At 41.3% G+C, this 22,029-nt stretch overlaps 1 protein-coding gene across 1 annotated transcript; it reads left to right on the forward strand.

Annotated features, from left to right (window-relative positions):
• Positions 1–1,458: 1,458 nt before the first annotated feature.
• Positions 1,459–21,785, forward strand: LOC110537728 (serine/threonine-protein phosphatase 2A catalytic subunit alpha isoform). The gene is made up of 7 exons (XM_021624063.2): positions 1,459–1,782; positions 11,873–12,082; positions 12,497–12,670; positions 19,698–19,787; positions 20,016–20,177; positions 20,382–20,500; positions 21,054–21,785. Exons 1-7 carry the CDS (start codon positions 1,681–1,683, stop codon positions 21,124–21,126), a joined length of 930 nt encoding a protein of 309 aa, XP_021479738.1. The 5' UTR covers positions 1,459–1,680; the 3' UTR covers positions 21,127–21,785.
• Positions 21,786–22,029: the final 244 nt, after the last annotated feature.

The following is a 22,029-nucleotide window of genomic DNA, read 5'->3' on the forward strand; positions in this document are numbered from 1 at the left end:
AGGACTTGTCATTTTTTATGGAAATTCAGTGTGGAGGGAACAGGAGGGAGGTGGTGGTGGTGATTGAGGACAAAGGTTATGTTTTTGTCATGGATAGTGCTCCAGCTGGGCAAAACAGACAATGCTGACACACACACACAGGGAGAGAGGGAGAGGAGTAGCTTGCATGGAGGAATATAGATGACATTCAAATGAATTATGTTTCTTCTAGGTTTAATACTTAGAAGATGGCAATATCTGTTAACCTCCTGAACCATCCTTTCTGCTTACTGAAAAATATATCAGATCAGAGAAATATATTCAAAAGAAGATCATGTTTGACTCTGAAAACCTGATAAGTAAGCTCATCTGTGCTGACAACAGGCTGTTTGAAACTGAATATTTTACTCTTCTATGTAAATGTAATTTGCAACATTACCATATGTGTAAACAACGTGTGGTTTTCTCTGTGCAGATTAAGTATGGTTTCTAAATGTAGATTAAAGCACTTGAGGAAGGAGCAGAGGAAGGAAAGAAGACTCCAGAATACCATCATTACCATCATCTAATTTCACGGACCAGGGAAATAATATTGTGACAACGATTTGCATAGGGACAGGCATGTATTATATTTCCCATTGCTATTAACTCCCTAGGAGGCCTTACTCAATTGAGGTCTATGTCAAAGTAACTCTTAATTGCAATGTTTTTTTTCTTCAGGTTTTGGAGGGAACAATAGTACCATTGAGAGGTGACTGAAAATAAATTATAATTGTTTTTTTTGTACTAACTTTGGTGGAAATAGATTATCTATCAATTCAACAGTAAAAAAATTACTTTTTTTAAATAAAAATGTACTTTTTTCCTTCTACTTTTCAGGATTTTATTTTCCAGATATCTCACTGTGAGGACATGAATAAGGAGTCCATATGGTATATAGTTGACCCTGGTAATTTCTGATTCATTTAGGATTTTGGACAAATCTTGATCAAATCTCAGACACTTCTTTTAGGAATCACAGTTTTGAGATAAATACTCTTTAAAGTCATAGAGGGCTATTGCAAGAAACTACATAAGATAACATGGCCATAATGTAGTTGTCAAAAACGGATTTGTTGTCATATTTTAGTTTAAAGGTAAAAAGGTCAGTAGTGGAACTTCAACTAGGCAACAAAATCTCAGTTTCCCCATTTGTAATTCGTATTTTAAGTGAAAAATCACTGTCGGAACTATAACTTCCGATAATTTCGATAGGACCTGAACGCAGCATTGAAACAGCCAAGTAGATGGTAATTTCATGGTCATGTCTAGAAGGGGTACAGCTTTTGTCAAATTAACGTACAAAGTTTTTATTTTCTTAATTGAAGGTAACCCAATTCTCCTAACCTGCTGCGAAAAGTCAAATCTGACAAAAGCGGCATCATTTCTAGTCAAGACCGATTAACCTGCTACGAAAAGTCAAATCTTGACAAAAGATGTATCCCATCTAGTCGAATCTGACTTTGGTATTTGTGTCGGAGTGGATCACGGCCTCGGGTGGGACAGGCGCAATTGACGTCTATATATTTCCTAGTCAGCTTCCCCCTCATCATATACTTTCAGAAATAGGAACCGGGTTGACAAGTTTGCGGACGATTTCAAGTATTTGGGTAAATCGCGCCAATTGTTGTGCCACTGAATTACCCGAAATAACAACCAGAAATGGATGAGAAGTGTTTTACGAAGGAGATCGACCAATGGATCGAACAAGTCACCGAATGCAAACAACTGTCGGAGAGCCAAGTAAAAACTCTGTGCGAAAAGGTATGGTATACGGAAATTAATAACTTTCCATCTCAAATTGTTTGTGTACAGTAACATTCAGGGGGCGATACATGTTGCGGAGCTTGTCTGTTAGCACTTCCTACTTGCCAAGTAGAATACATAATCTTGTCTAGTTTCAGGAGCAGGCATTTATATTTCCATAGTTTACTGTGTAGCCTACAGTATCTAAACTTCTCGTCAACCTTTCAGAAATAGTAACACACATGGCTTGCACATTTATAAAACAATTCGAATGCGGCTTTTCTACGCTTACACTCGCCCCAGACATCCTTAAAATGGCGCCGATTTTGTACATCACATTGAACTTCTCATTCTGCTAAAACCGGTTTAGCATTTTACTGCAGCAATGTGTTTTGTTCATTTTGGAGACGCCAAACGGTTGCATTCATTCATATAAACATGCTTGTCCGGAACATCTAAATGACAAACCATAACATGTCTTGTTTAGTACTGGCCCAATTTATGTTGGAAATCCAGTCAAACCATACGAGGCCCGGTCTGACCGATATGCTGTCAAAAAAAATTGCAGCCTTCCTATCACCGCAATGTAGAAAAGTCGCCTGGGCTCTACTGCCCACAATGCACTTAAATCATGCCTATCCATGTGGTAGTTGCAGTGGCTTTAGTCCTGATACCTGACAAAGACTTAAGACTAATACTTTTGGCTATTCAAGTTCTGAATATCAGATGCCACAGTCAGCGCATTATCAAGTAAATTGAAAAACGTTTTCCAGAATTATAATTACTCCAGTCTTTACAGAAATAAATGACCAAATTCAAAATATTTCATAAGAGAACATGACTTAGCCACAGAGGATCATTAGCTTCGTTCAAAAAAATCTGTATGTAGTTTCAAGTCACAAGTGAGTAGGTCTATGCCTAGTTGGAAAGTCCGCCATTTGGGAGGCAGGCGTAACAATAGGCCTAAAAGATTATTGGGTGGTGTCTGTCAGTGAAAAGCATCTAAAATATGTGTATAGATAATGTGTCTTGAGTATAATTTGAAATGTTGAGACAAGGGGGGGGCTCTAGGCACATCTCTCTCAAGAAGCCGCTCAGCTGTCTCCCACCAATTCTTTAGCATCAATTGTTTCATTGTGTGAATTGTTTGCCTTTTGATGATTTATTTTGAATTCATTTCCCATTACATATCACCAGCAGTACATTTACCGTTAATTCTCGTCATTTGGTTACATACATTTGTTAATGCTCTATTCCTTAGTATTTAGTTCTCATTCTCGGAGTGGAAATGTTGTTTGCAAAGTTCACACTTGTGAGAAACAAGTTTTGTTTTATTTCTTATCACTATGAGTTTTGTAAAACAAAACAAAAATATATAATGTTTGGTGAGCTCCATGTGAGCAATGAGCTTGTGTCTGGTTCATTTTGCTGTCTTGTTAATGTTGAGGGATGCCTAAAGCCTGCTACATGGATTAGGCGAATATATGTGTGGGTGGAGTTGTTTTTTGGGGGGGCTGCGAACTCTTTTCGTTGTGTTATACCCAGAGAGGAAGTCCAACTTGTATTGTGTATATCCGCTTGGGGAGCCAGAATAGTTTACCATTCCATACACTAAATTGACTGTGCCTTTAAACATCTTGGAAAATTCCAGAAAATTATGTCATGGCTTTAGACGCTTCTGATAGGCTAATTGACTTCATTTGAGTCAATTGGAGGTGTACCTTCAAACTCAGTGCCTCTTTGCTTGACATCATGGGGAAATCAGCCAAGACCTCAGAAAAAAATTTGTAGACCTCCACAAGTCTGGTTCATCCTTGGGAGCAATTTCCAAACGCCTGAAGGTGCCACATTCATCTATACAAACAATAGTACGCAAGTATAAACACCATGGGACCACGCAGCCGTCATACCTCTCAGAAATGAGGCGAGTTCTGTCTCCTGAAGATGAACATACTTTGGTGCGAAAAGTGCAAATCAATCCCAGAACAGCAGCAAAGGACCCTGTGAAGTTGCTGGAGGAAAAGGGTACAAAAGTATCTATACCCACAGTAAAACGAGTCCTATATCGACATAACCTGAAAGGCTGCTCGGCAAGGAAGAAGCCACTGCTCCAAAACCGCCATAAAAAAGACAGACTACAGTATGCAACCTCACATGGGGAGAATGATCATACTTTTTTGAGAAATGCCCTGTGGTCTGATGAAACAAAAATAGAACTGTTTGGCCATAATGACCATCATTATGTTTGGAGGAAAAAGGGGGTGGCTTGCAAGCCCAAGAACACTATCCCAACCATGAACCACGGGGGTGGCAGCATCATGTTGTGGGGTTGCTTTGCTGCAGGAGGGACTAGTGTACTTCACAAAATAGATGGCATCGTGAGGATGGATAAATTGAAGCAACATCTCAATCAGTCAGGAAGTTGAAGCTTGGATCCAAATGGATCTTCCAAATGGACAATGACCCCAAGCAGACTTCCAAAGTTGTGGAAAAATGGCTTAAGGACAACAAAGTCAAGGTATTGGAGTTGCCATCACACAGCCCTGACCTCTATCCCATAAATTTGTGGGCAGAACTTAAAAAGCTTTTGCGAGCAAAGAGGCCTGCAAACCTGACTCCGTTACACCAGCTCTGTCAGGAGGAATGGGCCAAAATTCACCCAACTTATTGTGGGAAGCTTGTGGAAGGCTACCCAAAACGTTTGACGCAGGTTAAACAATTTAAAGTCAATGCTACCAAATAAATACTAATTGAGTGTATGTAAACTTCTGACCCACTGGGAATGTGATGAAATAAATAAATATCTTGACTATTATTCTGACATTTGACATTCTTTAAATAAAGTGGTGATCCTAACTGACCTAAAACAGGGAAGTTTTACCTGGATTAAATGTCAGGAATTGTGAAAAACTGAGTTTAAATGTATTTGGCTAAGGTGTATGTAAACTTCTGACTTCAACTATACAGCCAGCCAGCCAGCGAGCGAGCATTCGGAAAGTATTCAGACCCCTTGACTTTTTCCACGTTTTGTTACCTTCCGGCCTTATTCTAAAATGAATTAAATTGACAAAACAATCTACACACAATACCCCATAATGACAAAGCCCTTTTTTAAATTTATTTTTTTAAATCTAATTTTAGCAAATGTATTTCAAAAATAAAATGGAAATATCACATTTAGATAAGTATTCAGACCCTTTTCTCAGTACTTTGTTGAAGTGTCTTTGGCAGCCATTACAGCCTCGAGTCTTCTTGGGTATGACGCTACAAGCTGGGCACACCTGTATTTGGGGAGTTTTCCCCCACTCTTCTCTGCAGATCCTCTCAAGCTCTTGTCAAGGGAGCGTCGCTGCACAGCTATCTTCAGGTCTCGCCAGAGTTGTTAGATCGTGTTCAAGTCTGGGCTCTGGCTGGGCCATTCAAGGACATTCAGAGACTTGCCCTGAAGCCACTCCTGCGTTGTCTTGGCTGTGTGCTTAGGGCTGTTGTCCTGTTTCCCTCGATCCTGACTAGTCTCCCAGTCCCTGCCACTGAAAAACATCCCCACAGCATGATGCTGCCGCCACCATGTTTCACTGTAGGGATGGTGCCGGGTTTCCTCCAGACGTGACGCTTGGCATTCAGGCCAAAGTCTTGATTTCATCAGACCAGGGAATCTTGTTTCTGATGTTCTGCCAAAAGGCTCCTAAAGGAATCTCGAACTCCAAGTCGTCTGTCATGTACCTTTTACTGAGGAGTGGCTTCCGTCCGGCCACTCTACCATAAAGGCCTGATTGGTGGAGTGCTGCAGAGATTGTTGTCCTTTTCCCATCTCCACAGAGGAACTCTGGAATTTTGACAGGGTGACCATCAGGTTCTTGGTCACCTCTCTGACCAAGGCCCTTCTCCCCCGATTGTTCAGTTTGGCTGGTGGCCAGTTCTAGGAAAAGTCTTTAGTAGTTCCAAACTTCATCCATTTAAGAATGATGGAGTCCTCTATGTTCTTGGGGACCTTCAATGCTGCAGATATTGTTTGGTGTCCTTCCCCAGATCTGTGCCTCGACACAATCCATCCTCGAGGCTCCACACACAATTTCTTACGTGTTTCTGTTTTTTATTTTTAATACATCTGCAAAAATGTCAGTCTTTTTGCTTTGTCATTATGGGGTATTGTGTGTAGATTGATGGATTTATTTAATTTCATCAGTTTTAGAATAAGGCTGTAACAACAATGTGGAAAATGAGAAGGGGTCTGAATACTTTCTGACTGCACTCTAGGTTACTTATTTTGATGGAGTGTTAGTGGAGCGCCACAGCACCATGGAGAGGTGTGCTGAGCATGGACAAGATACATATTTTTTGCCCCTGCCTTTAGCAAAGTGGGCACTGCATATCATGGGGTGGCATCGGCATTCATCTTAATAGCACGTGCCACTGGGCGAGAAGTTTTCTTTGTTTTTCGGGGCAGAATTATGTGAGGGTTTTGTGTGTTGTTGGAGGTGCGTCTTAGCCAGTTGGGAAAATGCTGCCCTCTTCAATCTTCCGCTTTAGGCAGCCACCTAATCCTGCAAAGTAGGCGGGTCGGCCCTGAACCGTACTCTCTAAGAACCTTTGTAAAGCACACACATATGCCTCATCCATCCTAAATTGGAGAACGTTTATGGGACGGGGACAGAATTGGGACCGTTAGAACTTTCCCTTTATCACATCATCAGTACACCACCAACGGTCTGAGCAAGGATTTAACCTCAATCTTCCTTGATGCCCTTTTCACTAGGTTGCTTAAATACCGTCTGTTCTACAACCGTGTATCCTGTTCTTGTTTTGTCTTGTTTACAAACAGGTCATTTATTGTCCAGAGATGCCTTAGAAGCCGGGATTACGGTACGGATGGATATGGTACTTGGCTAGAATTCCCCGTTGCCAAATTTGTAATATTAAGCTACAATGTGTCGGCCATCACGTTCTATTTGCCTGTGGAGTTCAGTCTCAGTCAAAATCGGGTGGTTAGAAGGAATTTGTTTAAAGTAAAGGGGTTTTGTCACTTCATCAAGTCAAACTCTTGAGTTGTCAAATGCTTAATCAGCGGTCTTACAAACTCCTGAGCACATAATCGAGCAGGTCCCTCACGGCTCCGAATTGGTAGGCCTAAGCATAATGGTAGTGGTGTGTGTGTGGTTTGAGAGCACACATTTGCTCAGAGATGTCTGATGTATCCATCCTCTGTGAATTTTGGTAATGTGTTCAGCAGAATGCGCAACGAATGTAAAAATAGCCATAGATGTGAATGATTCTGAGTTGCATCACCACCACATTGTGGCTGGGCTCTGTGACTCCCATATAACACTGGTGGAATAGCCTCTGTCTTGGGATACAAATTTAAAGAATGGGGGAGAGGGAGAAAAGCAAGCTGTTACATCACAGCAACCCACTCATAACACATTGAAAAGCTGTTGTTTTCTTGTATTTAAAACATTTTATTACACCAGGAGACTTCAGCGTTACGATCCCAGAGAAGCAGGAGCTCTGAAACAACAAAACGTCACATGCAAACCAGACTCAAAGACTTTCAGGTAGACTCTTGCTTGTGTATTACTCAGAGCGGTCAACAAGAGAATCAAACTCGGATCACTGGATTCTGAATGACTGATTGCCCCCGTGTGATGGTTAATGTGTTTTTGTGCTGAGAACATTGTGTTGTGAGTGATGACAGAGTACCCTTTTGACACCTTGGAAGGTTAAAGGTAGAGTCAGTTGGTTAAATGCGATTTACTGGTGCAAAGATGGTGACATCCACCATGTTGTTGAGTAGTTTGTTTTCACAGTCAACAATCTAGGCCAAAGGTTTCTAGCTAATGCTGAACAAGCAGTCCTGTAGTAGATGGGGTTATGATGGGTGGAGCAATTTATGTAACCTTCTAAGTCATCCATTCAATAAACACTGAGTATATAAAACATTATAAACATCTACTCTTTCCATGACGTAGACTGACCAGAAATGTTCCCTACATTTCTTTTTCAGCACTGAGCAAATTTCAGGTCTGATGAGCGTGAACTTGAACGTTGTGAAACTTCCAGCGGGCATTTACTGTGAACACTGAGGCTGTACCCGCTTTAAGTTTGTTTTAAGTGGCCAAGTAGGCTACTGTGACTGTTTTGATCATAAAGTAGGGTCTACCAGAGTGGCCTACCATCAAAACATGGAAATAGCATTTTAACATGGAAATAGCTTTTCTGTCATTCATCCTACAGTTACAGCCAATGTGTGGTGTTCAATGTAGGCCTACATTCCATTAAACTTTTTAACATGCTTGACATTAACCCGTTTATCCGACTGAAAATGGTTTGATGCAAGAAACCACTTTACAAAATAAAATGCATTATAATTATTCCCATACCATTATTACAGAGACTCAGATATATTATGCTACCCTCTGCCTATTGGCTATTTAGCCTGTCTCAAAATACAACACTGCCCCTTTAGGACAAAGAAATGCTATTTACTACACTCACTTTTCAAAGATGTCTAGAAATGTACACAATTGCAACTTTTGAAGGGACATTTTTATAGTGTTAACAATAAACTCTAGAACAGTGGTCAACCTTTTTCAAGTCAATCACTTTCTGAGTCGGTGCAAGCTGACATCTACCGCTCAGATTGATTTCATTTTTAACATGACTCAAAGAGGTGTAGTCTATGCAACATTAACACATTTTTAAATGTGTTAATGCAAATAACTGTCGGTATCACGGTAATTGACTGTTAATTAACAAACATATTTAGCATCTGCTGGCTTCCACACACAGCCTATACAAGCCACTCAAAAAATGTCTCTAATAATAAATCCATGTAATATAGCCTACACCTTCACAATAAATCCATTATTTATTTTAGACATGTCTCAAGAAGCATGATATGAAGAAAATGTAGTCTATTCAGAAGGAAAGAATAGCACACGGAGTTGTCCTGATGTGGCTATGCCAAATGGCTGTGGGCTACACTAGTTTATTTAGCAGACAAGATATCATTTCGTGGCATTGTTTTATATTATTTTATAGTATGAAGAGTACAATTGAACAAAGCTGAATAAAATATTCATATTTTATCAACTATTTAAGGAAGTGCGAACGTGGCTATTCTGTGAGTGGTTAACAAATAAATGGTTATTCCTATACGCTTAATTTAGTTATTAATGTAACTTTAGTTGTTGTACAAACGTTGGCCTATATGTTTTGATTTTTAATACATTGTTAGGCTGCATGATGAGACTAATGATGATTTTGAAAAAAGTAGCTTGAAGGGCATGAGCTCTGCTTTGTTTTTTGGGCAGATTGTACACACTCATAGTCTCATTCACAATTTGACAAGCATGTGATAATGCCTCGAATTTCAAGGTGGCATTTCCTTTGTGGCTGTAAATCACCCTAAAAAAAACCTGTGCCTCTTGTGCCCTTCTCCCTGAGTGCTGTGCAATCTGAAGCATCCCACTCAGATACTGCGCGCGTCCTTATCCAATTCCGAGGTGCATATTGAAGATATTGGAAGAACTGTCTACATTTACTTTTCGTCAGCCAACAAGATGAGTAGGCCTAACGAACAGCAAAAGCACTAGCCAATGTCAATATACTATTCCCCATCGTACAAAAGTCGACCTTTTCTGTGCGAGGAAATACATTTTCCAAACAGTTGTGGGATGTGACAGATCCCAAATTAATACAAACCAATAGCATCAAATAACCTTTTTTTTACGCAATGTGGCTGACGCAACAGATCAATATTTAGCTTGAAATGTTGATAAACTATTAGGCTATTTCTTCACATTATAAGCGCAGATGGTAATAGGCTATAAGTGTGACTGTTCCATTAGCAGGAAAACATTATCAAAGTGACCATAAATGCAATAATGCATGTAATGCTTTAATTATAAAGGTGCATGTTTATGGTGAAAATGATCTTCCCTAAACTTGAAACTCACCCGTTGCTAATGAATGCCAGTTAGGCTCTACACCCCTTGTAAAGTGGATTAGTGTGTGTCATTTTAAGAAGTTATTTGGCCAATTTAGTTGATACAAACCTTATTGAAACATATAGGCCTATGAGCTAGGCTACATGAGGTGTGGGGCTAATTTCAAATAAGTCGCGGAAAAAAAGGAATTGTTTCTTATGCTGGGCGTCATTTCACAAGTGATAGTATCTAACTCACAAGTGATAGGCTAATATTGTCACCCATCAGACTATTCTTGATTTTAAGCTCGTATTCAAATATACAAAAGTAATATGATATTTAGAATGGACTACTTATCATGGACCTGTATCGAAACAGGGGCAGCGGGAAAAAATACAAGTCATCTTTGCACTTAAATAGCGAATGGAGGCTGCTTTTCCCGTGGTCCATTTTCATGTCAGCCAGGTAGGCTATACTCCTGTTGTAAAAATAAGCAATATGCCTTATATTAGGAAAGTTGAGAATTAAATATAGTAGGCCTAGCCTATAGAAAGCTGATGGATCCTCTTTTTAGTAGAGGCCATCACTCTGTTTTCTCACGCAATTGCATAGCCCATAGAAATCTTGTGCAACTTGAGCTCATGGGATCTCATGAAGTGTTTGATTAGATTTTCGATAACATTTGCATTGATGTCAGAGTGATTTAGAGAGACAATGGAGTGCTGAGTACCAGGAAGTTATCAAGTTAGGTAGGCTCCTAATGACCATCAGCTGCATCAGAGCTTGGAGAAGCCTAATGACTGACTAAATGGTCATGTGGAATTTGACTGCCTCCATGGCTCGTGACCGCCGGTTTGGCGGTAATATGGTCACCGCAACAGCCCTATATAGGCCCAATGCATGACCGCATTTTGGCTTTGCTTGAATTGACCTGCCAATGCATTGTTCGGGCCATTTTAAACATTTTGGAGGTAGTCTATATGATCACACCGGTAATAGATCCGTTGTTGTATTGCTTGTGAGGCACAGCTGAGTGAGCATAAATTTAAATAATTAGATTTTGTTTTTATTTTCCTGGGCTGATGGTACCTGCATCTGATGGTCATTCTCAGCAGAGGGAGAAAACAGCAGACTGAGGGTCAGCCTCTCAATAAGGTGTTCCTTAAGTTTGGTAAATTCAGTGTGTATATAGGCATACCTAGATCAGTTGGTTCAGGTTACTGATTTAAGAGGATCTATATTCTAGGATGTGTTAACTCGGGTGCATATCATTTTTACCGAGGTTCTGAGTCCCACTAATCTCTCGTAAACCCATGTATCTGACCAAATCACGCAAGATTTTACTTCTGGGTTAACCAAGATTAGAGTCCCATTGACCTACATTTTTTTCCCAGTCTTGGCCCTATCTTACTCTCTTCAATTCCCACTCAAATTCATTCGGAAAAATATCAGATTTGTTTAATACGCATATAGAATTAGCCTTTTGGCCGAACGATTGAATGGCTTTATAGAAACCCCAGCCAGCAGTTAATTGAAAAGCCTGATGCGGCATAGTTGTGAGGGCACGTGGAGCCGGCTTGTTTTGTGGGCAATTAGGTCAACATTAACCATAGTCCTCTTTCGCCCTGGCCTGGTCACTCTGTTTCTCCTTGGCGTCCATCTGCCGGTGTGGCTCTCTCCCCCTCGGGGTGCTGCCTGGAGCTGAGATCAAAAGTTATTTCTCTCATCTTGACCCACAGGCACAAACCCAGTGTGCACATACTCCTGCTCTACTCTCAACATGGGATTTATGCTCTAAAAGCTCCTTACAATCACTTAAACCCTTAGTTTAGTACTGCCAACATTTATCATCCCAGCAGCACACCTCAAGGAGCATCTTGAGACAACATATAGCCTTGCATGCAATCACTCATTCATTAGAGAACAGTAATGGACTGTTTTCCTCTAACACCACCGGCTTTGCGCCCAGCAGGCAGCACTGTTCTTAGAGCTGCCCTACACAGTCCAATGGTTTCTAGGAACTGCTTTGGTATTCAACTAGCTTGCCAAATGTAATTTGTCTATTTATGTCTTGGGAAGATGACTGTTGGGAAGATGACAGTTGGGAAGAGAGGGGACTGGAACATAATGCAATGTAGCCCACAACACAGCCTAATGATGTTTGTGTTTTATGTTTTGTCCAGGCAAAGGAGATTCTGACCAAGGAGTCCAATGTGCAGGAGGTCCGATGTCCAGTCACAGTGTGTGGAGATGTCCACGGCCAGTTCCACGACCTAATGGAGCTCTTCAGAATCGGAGGGAAGTCTCCAGACACAAACTACCTGTTCATGGGAGACTACGTGGACCGAGGCTACTACTCTGTAGAAACCGTCACGCTGCTTGTAGCACTTAAGGCAAGTTGTTGTAGTTGTACACCGGGGACCAGTTTTCCGGACACAGATGAAGTCTAGTCCTGGAATTAAAAAGCAAACTCAATGAAGAATTTCCAAATGTTTTTCACATCAGGACTAGGCTTAATCTGTGTCAGGGAAACCGCCCCTGAAAGTTTTTTGAATTACCTTTCACTTTTTAACTTGACTAATGAGAGAGCTGAATGGTTCTCTCCTGGTTTTAGGCCCTTCCTTTTTGTTAAGGTTGAGATGTTTCATAACATTGTCAACAAGTGCCTATGGAACGGTGTGTGTGTGTACACGGGGGGAGCCTTGTGATGCAATGTAATGCTGAGAGACACTCATTTACAGAATGCCCTCGTCTCCATTGAACAGTGCTGTTTTGTAATTCCCTGTATTTTTAACATTTGATCACAGGTTCGGTACCGGGAACGCATCACAATCCTTCGGGGGAACCACGAAAGCAGACAGATCACACAAGTGTACGGCTTCTATGACGAGTGCCTAAGGAAGTACGGCAATGCAAACGTATGGAAATACTTCACAGACCTCTTCGATTACCTTCCCCTCACTGCCTTGGTAGATACTCAGGTAAGAAGTTTCGCATTTTTATTTGATATGTAGTTGAATCTTCTATGGTGCAATTCCACAGTAATGGAATTACACTGAGACTAAAATGGTTATTTGTAAAATGTATGCCAAACAATTGCTTTCAAAGTTTAACAAACCATACAACTATATGCATAAGGAGTCGTTTGAACAATTTACACAAATTTCACAAAAACACATTTACTGGAAGAACTGTGAAGATACAAAGTTTAGTAACAGAATTACGGTATAATCTCTAAAAAATATATATAAGATTATGCGACCACATTTGCCAAGAACTGTTAAATATCTACTCCGAATTAAGATTTAAAGATTTCTACAGAAAGAATGATATCAGCTATGGCATGACACCATGAGTTTGAAACTACAGTAAGTGAAATGGATTTACATCACGGGTCCCTGTTCTGTACTACACAGAAATGCATAGCATAATTGTGGAATGTCATTCGCTTCATGATGTATACTAAATAGGTACACAAAGATATGCAATATCATCCTTTGCATATATGGGCAGGGCTCTATAGTGTTGACAACTTTTGCTGTGTGACCAGGAGTTTTATTTTGGGAGCACTGTGTGACTATGAAAAAAGCTCTCCCAGAATTGTTTTAATGATAACGTTTCTCTGTACGGTTGCTTCCGATGGCTGCAGATTTGTTAGCGTCATGGTTGCACCATAACTACAGCGAACACCGTTTGCTTCTTGCCCAACCACGGCAAAAGACCTGACCCATATTACCAGCGCAACATTTTTTTTATCTTCCTAAAACGGATCTCCGGGACTGTATTTTACGTTCATAAACCATGTCGTGCCCTGTTCTAAAACTACTCGCGTGTCGACGTCGATAACCATTCATTTACACTTAGTCCAGTCATGTTACCTCGTTGGTATCCAAACATATCCAAACATTTGAAGGCAGAGAAAGAAAGGGATAGCTTCTTCAGGAGATCAATGAACATAGCAATGACCGATCTCTCGATGCATGGCATAAGTACAAACAGCATGTGGAGCTAATGTTCACGGGTCCTCTGAAGGAAAGAGGAGAAGAGGAAAAATGCAGCTACCTGCTCTTCTGGATCGGTGAAAAAGGGAGAGATATTTACAACACATGGACACTTACCGAGGCTGAATCAAAGGTACTGAAAACATACTACGATCGTTTTGAAGCATATGTTGCGCCGAAAATCAATACGATTTTCGCTATGTACAAATTCCATGAGAAAGTACAGGGAGCTAGCGAGTCTTTTGAACAGTTTGTGACAGAGCTGCGTCTGCTTGTGAAAGGCTGTGATTATGCAAACAAGGATGAGATGGTCAGGGACCGTATTGTATTTGGAATACACTCACTGCGAGTGAGAGAAACTATCTGAATGTTGGGTCTGAGGTGACGCTGGACAAAGCTATCGACATAGCCAGATCTCACGAGCGAGCACAGGCTCAGATGAAAACCATTTTGCGCGGCAGCACGAGAACAAGCAGTGCACGCAGTCAGGGTCAGGCAGGCATCAAAGCACACCTCCGGTGCCCAGAGAGCGTGTTTTAGAACAGAGAGAGACACAACTCCAAAACAGAGCGACAGACTCAAAACGCCCCAAAATATGTGGATATTGTGTATACAAAGTGCATGGCGAACAAGGAAATTGCCCAGCTAAAGACAAATAGTGTACTAAATGTGGAAAATGGAATCACTTTGCAAAAGTGTGCAGAGCTTACCGTGGAAAAACAGTACACGCAGTGAGTGAAGATGAAATGTCAAACGCTGATGAACTGTTTATTGATTCAGTGACACCGAAAAGTCAAATATAAGAGACAGAGCAAGCCTTTGCTAACATTGAGATCGGAACACAAGGCACAGAGCTAAAGTTCAAATTAGACACTGGTGCACAAGTAAACATTATTCCTCTGAATAAGTACCACCGCTTGACATCTGAGTGCGAGCTACAGCGCAGACTGACTAGTTATGGTGGTGAACAGCTCCCAGTAAAAGGCACATTCACTTTCAAATGGAAATACAAGGAAAGTGACATGATGTTGGACTTTTATGTTGACACTAGAGCACCTGCAGTGCTAGGTCTTAAAGCATGTTTAGACATGGACCTCATCAAGCTAGTTTTATCAGTGACAGCACCAGTAAACAGACAATTTACTGGAGGAGTTTGCTGACGTTTTTACAGGAATAGGATTATTCCCAGGAGAATGTACCATTCACCTTGATCCAGATGCAATCCCTGTGGTCTACCCACCGAGAAAGATTTCCCTTGCTCTCCGTGCCCGTCTGAAGAAAGAGTTGGAGAGCATGGAGCAATCTGACATAGTCACCAAGGTTACAGAACCGACTGACTGGGTAAACGCATTAGTGGTGGTGGAGAAACCACAGGCAAGCTCCGAGTATGTCTCGACCCAAGAGACTTGAACAAGGCTATCAAACGCCCCCATTACCCTTTACCGACGCTAGATGACATCACACACAAGCTAGCAGGAGCACACTACTTCAGTGTCATGGACACTAGATCAGGCTACTGGACTATCAAGCTCACAGAAGTCATCTAAGCTCACAACACACCGTTTGGACGCTACAGGTTCCGTCGCCTGCCTTTTGGGATTATCTCAGCCCAAGACGAGTTTCAGCGAAAGATCGACGTGTACGAAGGACTCGACGGAGTTGTGGCAATTGTGGACGACATCCTTGTCTATGGTCGAACCAAAGAGGAGCACAACCGAAACCTCCCTTCAATGCTGCAAAGGTCAAGAGTGGAGTCCGGCTCAACCCAGAGAAGAGCACAGTCGGCGCTACAGAGGTCAGCTACTTCGGACATCTTCTCACAGCGACTGGAATCAAGCCAGATCCACAGAAGATCTTAGTCATAAAAGAAATGGAGCCACCAAGGAACCATGCAGAGCTGGAAACAGTGCTTGGCATGGTCAACTACTTAGCCAAGTTCGCACCCAGCCTCTCCAATGCTAATGCGACCCTGCGTCAACTGCTAAAGCAGTCCAGTGAGTTTCTCTGGGACAAGCAACACAACGTTGCTTTCCAGAATGTGAAAGACTTGATCCATTGACGCCATTCTGTTTGGATGTAAACGTTTCCATCAGTACATATATGGACGACAAGTCATTGTGGAATCCGACCACAAGCCCCTTGAGTCAATTATGAGGAAACCACTAGCCGCAGCCCCGCCAAGGCTACAGAGAATGATCCTTCAACTACAAAAATATGACTTCGCAGACACACTCTCCAGGAAGTGTCTTACCTATAAGGACAGCAGCCTCAGTGAAGGCATGGACATGCAAGTGCACACTGTACAGCAACTTACAAGTTAGTGACACAAAACCAAAGGCGATCCAAGCAGAAACAGAAAAGGACTCGCAACTCGCACAGCTGAGGAAAGTCATACAGGATGGATGGCCTGAGGAGAGGAGAAAATGCCCTCACAGCGTCTCAGAATTCTGGAACTATCGTGATGAACTATCACAGATCAACGGAATAATTTTCAAAGGAGAGAAAGTCATCATTCCTACCAGTCTCGGAGAAGAGATTTTGACAAAGATCCATGCTGGACACATGGGCATGGAAAAGTGCAAACAGAGAGCACGGGACATTTTGTTTTGGCCCGGAATGTGCAAACAAATAGAGGACATGGTTGGTAAATGCGCCATATGTCTTGAACGACGCCCCTGAAACACTAAAGAGCCAATGTTATCTCACTGTATCACAGACCGACCCTGGCAGGTCGTGGCAACCGATCTGTTCACCTGGAACAACGAGGACTACATCGCAACAGTGGACTACTACAGCAGATACTTCGAACTCGACAAGCTTCACAGCACCACATCTGCAGCTGTGATACACAAGCTGAAAGCAGCCTTTGCCAGGCATGGCATTGTAGAGACTTTAATTTCTGACAATGGGCCCTGTTACAAATCACATGAGTTTGAATCCTTCACAAAAGCATGGGAGTTTACACATGTCACCACAAGCCCACATTACCCTCAAAGTAATGGCCTTGCTGAAAAATGTGTGCAGATTGCTAAATCACTCATGGACAAAGCAAAAGCAGACGAGAGACTCCTACCTCAGTCTCCTTGAATACCGCAACACTCCAGTTGACAACTTCAAATCACCAGCCCAGATGTTGATGAGCCGCAGACTTCGCTCAATCCTTCCCAGCACCAACCAGCAGCTGCAACCTGAGATCGTCAGCTACAAGGAAATGCATGGAAACCGCGCACAGAGACGACAACAACAACAAAAGCGATACTACGACAGGTCAGCTAGACCACTGCCACCACTAATCGATGGAGAGTCAGTTAGAATCCAGGAGAATGGCCTCTGGAAGCCAGCAGTCGTCATCCAGCCAGCCGACACTGAACGTTCATATCACATCCGCACCGCAATCGTCATCACCTACTGAACACAAAAGAACAACACACAGATGATGAACTGTTCCCCTGAAAGAGAATGTGATGGACTAAACACACACAGCACAACATACACCAACCATACTTACCTGCAACACCACAAGAGCTGTTGACTGACACAGAAGCATGCTCAGCATCATATCGCACAAGGTCAGGAAGAGAGGTCAAGCCCAGAGCTGTCCTAGACCTGTGACATGTCAAAGGGTGTAGGCGGATCGCTGCCCTAAAAGAGTTCCAGACTCTAAATTTGTTATTGAAAGTTCACTTAATGCTTTGGTATTGTATTTGTTTGAATTGTTAAGATATTTCTACAATGAAAGCTGAGTTGCTGAGAATCCCTTGTTGAAAAGTAACATTGTTTCAGAGTCTGTGGATTCAGTTGGTATAGTATGCAATTAAATGGTTACTTACCTTGAGTTCAAACTACAGAGCATGTATTCAAAAGAAACTCTTAGAATATGTAAACATTTTTACTTTTGTTTTAAAAGAAGGGGGGGGGGGGGGGTGTGTAATATTAATGTGTAAACATACTGAATTGTAATTGGATGCATTTTACCTCCATATCATATTGTGCTATGATTGTTTAAGACCACCCAAATGGTTAGGTCATGGTCAGTTTGATCCTGGTTGGCAATACGTGAACATGCCAGTTATAGCTAGCTAATAAAGAGCTACGTTAAGAAATATCCTGTAGTACTGCGTTTTATTATTTTGTACAAAGTGTGCAAAACAAGACAGACATGTATTTACAGTGTTACATATTAGTTTCTAGGCCACAACATGTGCTTCAAAAGTGGCTAGAATTCATATAGGCCCAGTAGAAGCTTTATCTCAATTTTAAAAAATATATATTTTTTTTTTTGGTGCTCCTAAATTTCATGTGGTACTCCTAATTATCAATGTTACCAATGAAAAATATAAATGTAGATCCCTGTATATGGTTATTATTTTACACACTCGCTATTATTCTAATGAGCTCCGCCCCCGAACAAGACCAAATTTGGTTGGTCCAGAACAAATCTGAACCAATCATAGATGTCTGTATTTTACAAGTTTGGGCAGCACAGTAGAGTACTAGTACAGTACATTTTACTGTGCTCTACTGTACTGAACTATACTGTGCTCTTCTTTAAAACATTTTTTTTTTTTACTGTGCTTCACTGTACTGTGCTGTCCAAACTTGTGAAACCTAGATGTCTATGATTGGTGACGCCGGACCAAATCTGAACCAATCATGGACGCCTTTGTTTGGGCCAAATCAAGGCCGTACCGGGCCAAAACAAATGATGTCTGTGGACATTGAAATCACATCCGTGGACACAGGTTAGGGATGGGCATTTTACATTTTTGTACAGTGAGTACTTGCGTGATTTTCTTTTGATTACTCAAATGAAAAAAGTAATAATTTAGAACACAAGGGGAGAAATATGTGCACATTTAGAACTATGCCAGCATAATGCGACAATGCCTAATTTATCATAGCCATTACAGATAATAATTGCTAAATTGCGCCAAATATATTGACTTAACAAAACATTGAAGGACACCTTCCTAATATTGAGTTGCAACCCCACTTTTGCCCTCAGAACAGCCTCAATTCTTCAGGGCATGGACTCTACAAGATGTTAAAAGCGTTCCACAGGGATGCTGGCCCATGTTGACTCCAATGTTACCCACAGTTGTCAAGTTGGCTGGATGTCCTTTTGGTGGAGGACCATTCTTGATACACACGAGAAACTGTTGAGCATGAATTTCAGCAGCGTAGCAGTTCTTGACACAAACTGGTGCACCTGGCACTGACAATACCCCGTTCATAGGCACTTCAATATTGTATCTTGCCCATTCAACCTTTGAATGGCACACATACACAATCTCAAATGTCTCAAGGCTTTAAAATCCTTCTTTAACCTGTCTCCTCCCCTTCATCTACACTTATTTGAAGTGGATTTATTAAGCGACCTCAATAAGGGATCATCGCTTTCAACTGGATTCACCTGGTCAGTCTGTCATGGAAAGAGCAGTTGTCCTTAATGTTTTGTACACTCGGTGTATATTCAGTCAATTAAAAAAGTAACTGCCATTTTATGAATTTATTGAAACTGGAATACCACCTTGATTATATTGTGAAATACAGTCTTCAAAAAGGCAGTAACCTCAGCAGTGATACTTGCTTGTGGAAGCCTATGGCTGTGCAATGGCATAACCTTGCTTTGTAAATATGTGTTTATTAGTTGTCAGGGGTATTCAACATTGTTTTGATGTATTTCTAATACCCTTTTTCAGACTTTCTGGTAGATGTTTTCAAAGACCCGTTTTATATCATTTGAACCAGAAATCAAAGCCATTACATTTTTCAACCATTTTTGATCTAAAAAAAAAAATTATCTGCTTGCATTTCTCAAAGATGTAGACCCTTTCATTTGACACCCAGTTTGATATGCTCCTATGAACACGTTGGTGCTCATGGATCCTTTTACATGGAAATGATCTGTGCTTTACCTGCTGCTGTAAATACATGTTCACTCATGTCTTATGTCAAAACCAATATTTAAATTCAAGTAACATTTCTGTTTTCTTTCCCTTCTAAGATATTCTGTCTTCACGGGGGCCTGTCACCGTCCATAGACACGTTGGATCACATTCGAGCGCTGGACCGATTGCAGGAAGTTCCACATGAGGTACATGGCTCAACAACCCTGCTTCTGAGCATGCTCTGCTGTCTCATTGGTGCTAGGCAGATGGCTTGTAGACACAGGTCTAGGGTCAGTTTATTTGCCCCTAACCTCAACTATTAGGTGGAAAAACACAAAAGCTTATTGAGGCAACTTTCCATCCTACTCATCATATTGGATCCTTATCTTTATCTGTATCTTTATTACTTCTTACATGCATCTCCTCCTCTCCAGGGCCCCATGTGTGACCTGCTGTGGTCAGACCCAGATGACCGTGGGGGCTGGGGCATCTCCCCCAGGGGGGCTGGCTACACCTTTGGCCAGGACATATCTGAGACATTCAACCATGCCAACCGTCTTACTCTGGTGTCCAGAGCTCATCAGCTGGTTATGGAGGTAAGCTGTCTGTCGCAGATTCTCCATGCTTGAAATCTCAGAAGGTGACCATGGTGAAGTGTATGAGTGTGAAACCATTTTGGAATGCATTACATGTTAGCCCCCTCATTCAGGTTGTTGAATATGTCAAATGTTGCGTCTGTATGCATGTCTCAGGTTTCTGCATTTACTACTAATTCGCTGCTCTCCTGTTTTCTTCCACAGGGTTACAACTGGTGCCACGAGCGAAACGTGGTGACAATATTCAGTGCACCAAATTACTGTTACCGTTGTGGTAACCAGGCAGCTATCATGGAACTCGACGACACCCTGAAATACTCCTTGTAAGCATATTGATTACCATTCCATACATGACCAACCCTAAGAAGTGTTTCCTCCTCAGTTTGGTGAACTACCGTCAAGGGACTCTTATTTCTGGAGGATAATGAATTAAGTAAAATGTTATTTGTCACATGCTTCGTAAACAACAGGTGTAGACTAACAGTAAAACGCTTACTGGGGCGGCAGGTAGCCTAGTGGTTAGAGCGTTGGACGAGTAACCGAAATGTTGCAAGAACGGATCCCCGAGCTGACAAGGTGAAAATCTGTCGTTCGGGCACTGAACAAGGTAGTTAAACCCATTGTTCCTAGGCCGTCATTGAAAATAAAAATTAGTTCTTAACTGACTTGCCTAGTTAAATAAAGGTAAAATAAAAACATTTAATAAAACAGGCCCTTCCCAACAATGCAGGGAGAAATAGACAAGTAAAACACGTAGTAATAAATACACATTGAGTAGTGAGTGAGTGAGAACTGTATATGTAATGATGTTCCATCAACTCTGAACAGGATTGTTGATGAAAAACAAGATGTGTGATATTTGTTTTTCTTTTCCAGCCTGCAGTTTGACCCGGCGCCTCGTAGAGGGGAACCTCATGTCACCCGTCGCACCCCAGACTACTTCCTGTAAAACCTCACCCCTTGTACTGTCTAGTTTTGCCATGATTTATGAAAGTACCTTTAGCATCCAACACCATGTGAGGGGGGGAACACGGCAAAACATCAATGTACATAATTGTATTCACACAAAATGCTATTTAAGCATTCAGAAAATGTGTACATGGACCAGAAGGTGTGTGCCATATATTCATTACGAAATGCTGAAGAGTATAATGTCCAAGATCACAACCCCAATTCCTTACTCCACTAGCTCTACTCGGTCTTAAATCTCAAGGTGAGTGCGGCTACCAAGTTTTGTAAATTGAAAAGTATTCAATCCAATGTACCATGGCTTATTTTGTGAGTCCCCACATTTTCAGATGTAAAAAAAACAACACTGTTTGCACTTTTTTTTTTTTACATTCTAAGAACATTTAAACGTAAGTCAGAAGTTGGCTGTTTCATTCTACAGAATGTTTTATTTTAGATTCTGTCAGCAGCTTTTTGATGGGTTAATCTCTCCGGTACACATTTGAGGACAAACTTGCTTAAACAGACACCCATTCAATTGTGTATGGCAGACCGATTGAAAAATACCATTGTGAAAATGGTCACACACACTACTCACTCATTATCTAGTTTCTGTATTGAAGGATCCAGTTCAATAATAAAGTTGCTCCTTGACTTGTGCGATGTGTTGGTTTATTCACTTGACTTTGCGTCATCTGACACTACTGATGGACTTTTAACCAAGGCTTATGATTATGTACATTGCCTTCTGAAAGTATTCAGACCCCTTGACTTTTTCCACATTTTGTTACATCCTTATTCTAAAATTAAACACTATCCCATAATGAGAAAGCAAAAATGGGGAGAACATTTTTGCAAATAATAAAATATGTATATGTAAGTATTCAGACCCTCAATTCAGCTC

This window comes from Oncorhynchus mykiss, chromosome 12 (genome assembly GCF_013265735.2).
Source record: "Oncorhynchus mykiss isolate Arlee chromosome 12, USDA_OmykA_1.1, whole genome shotgun sequence".
Classification (NCBI taxonomy): domain Eukaryota; kingdom Metazoa; phylum Chordata; class Actinopteri; order Salmoniformes; family Salmonidae; genus Oncorhynchus; species Oncorhynchus mykiss.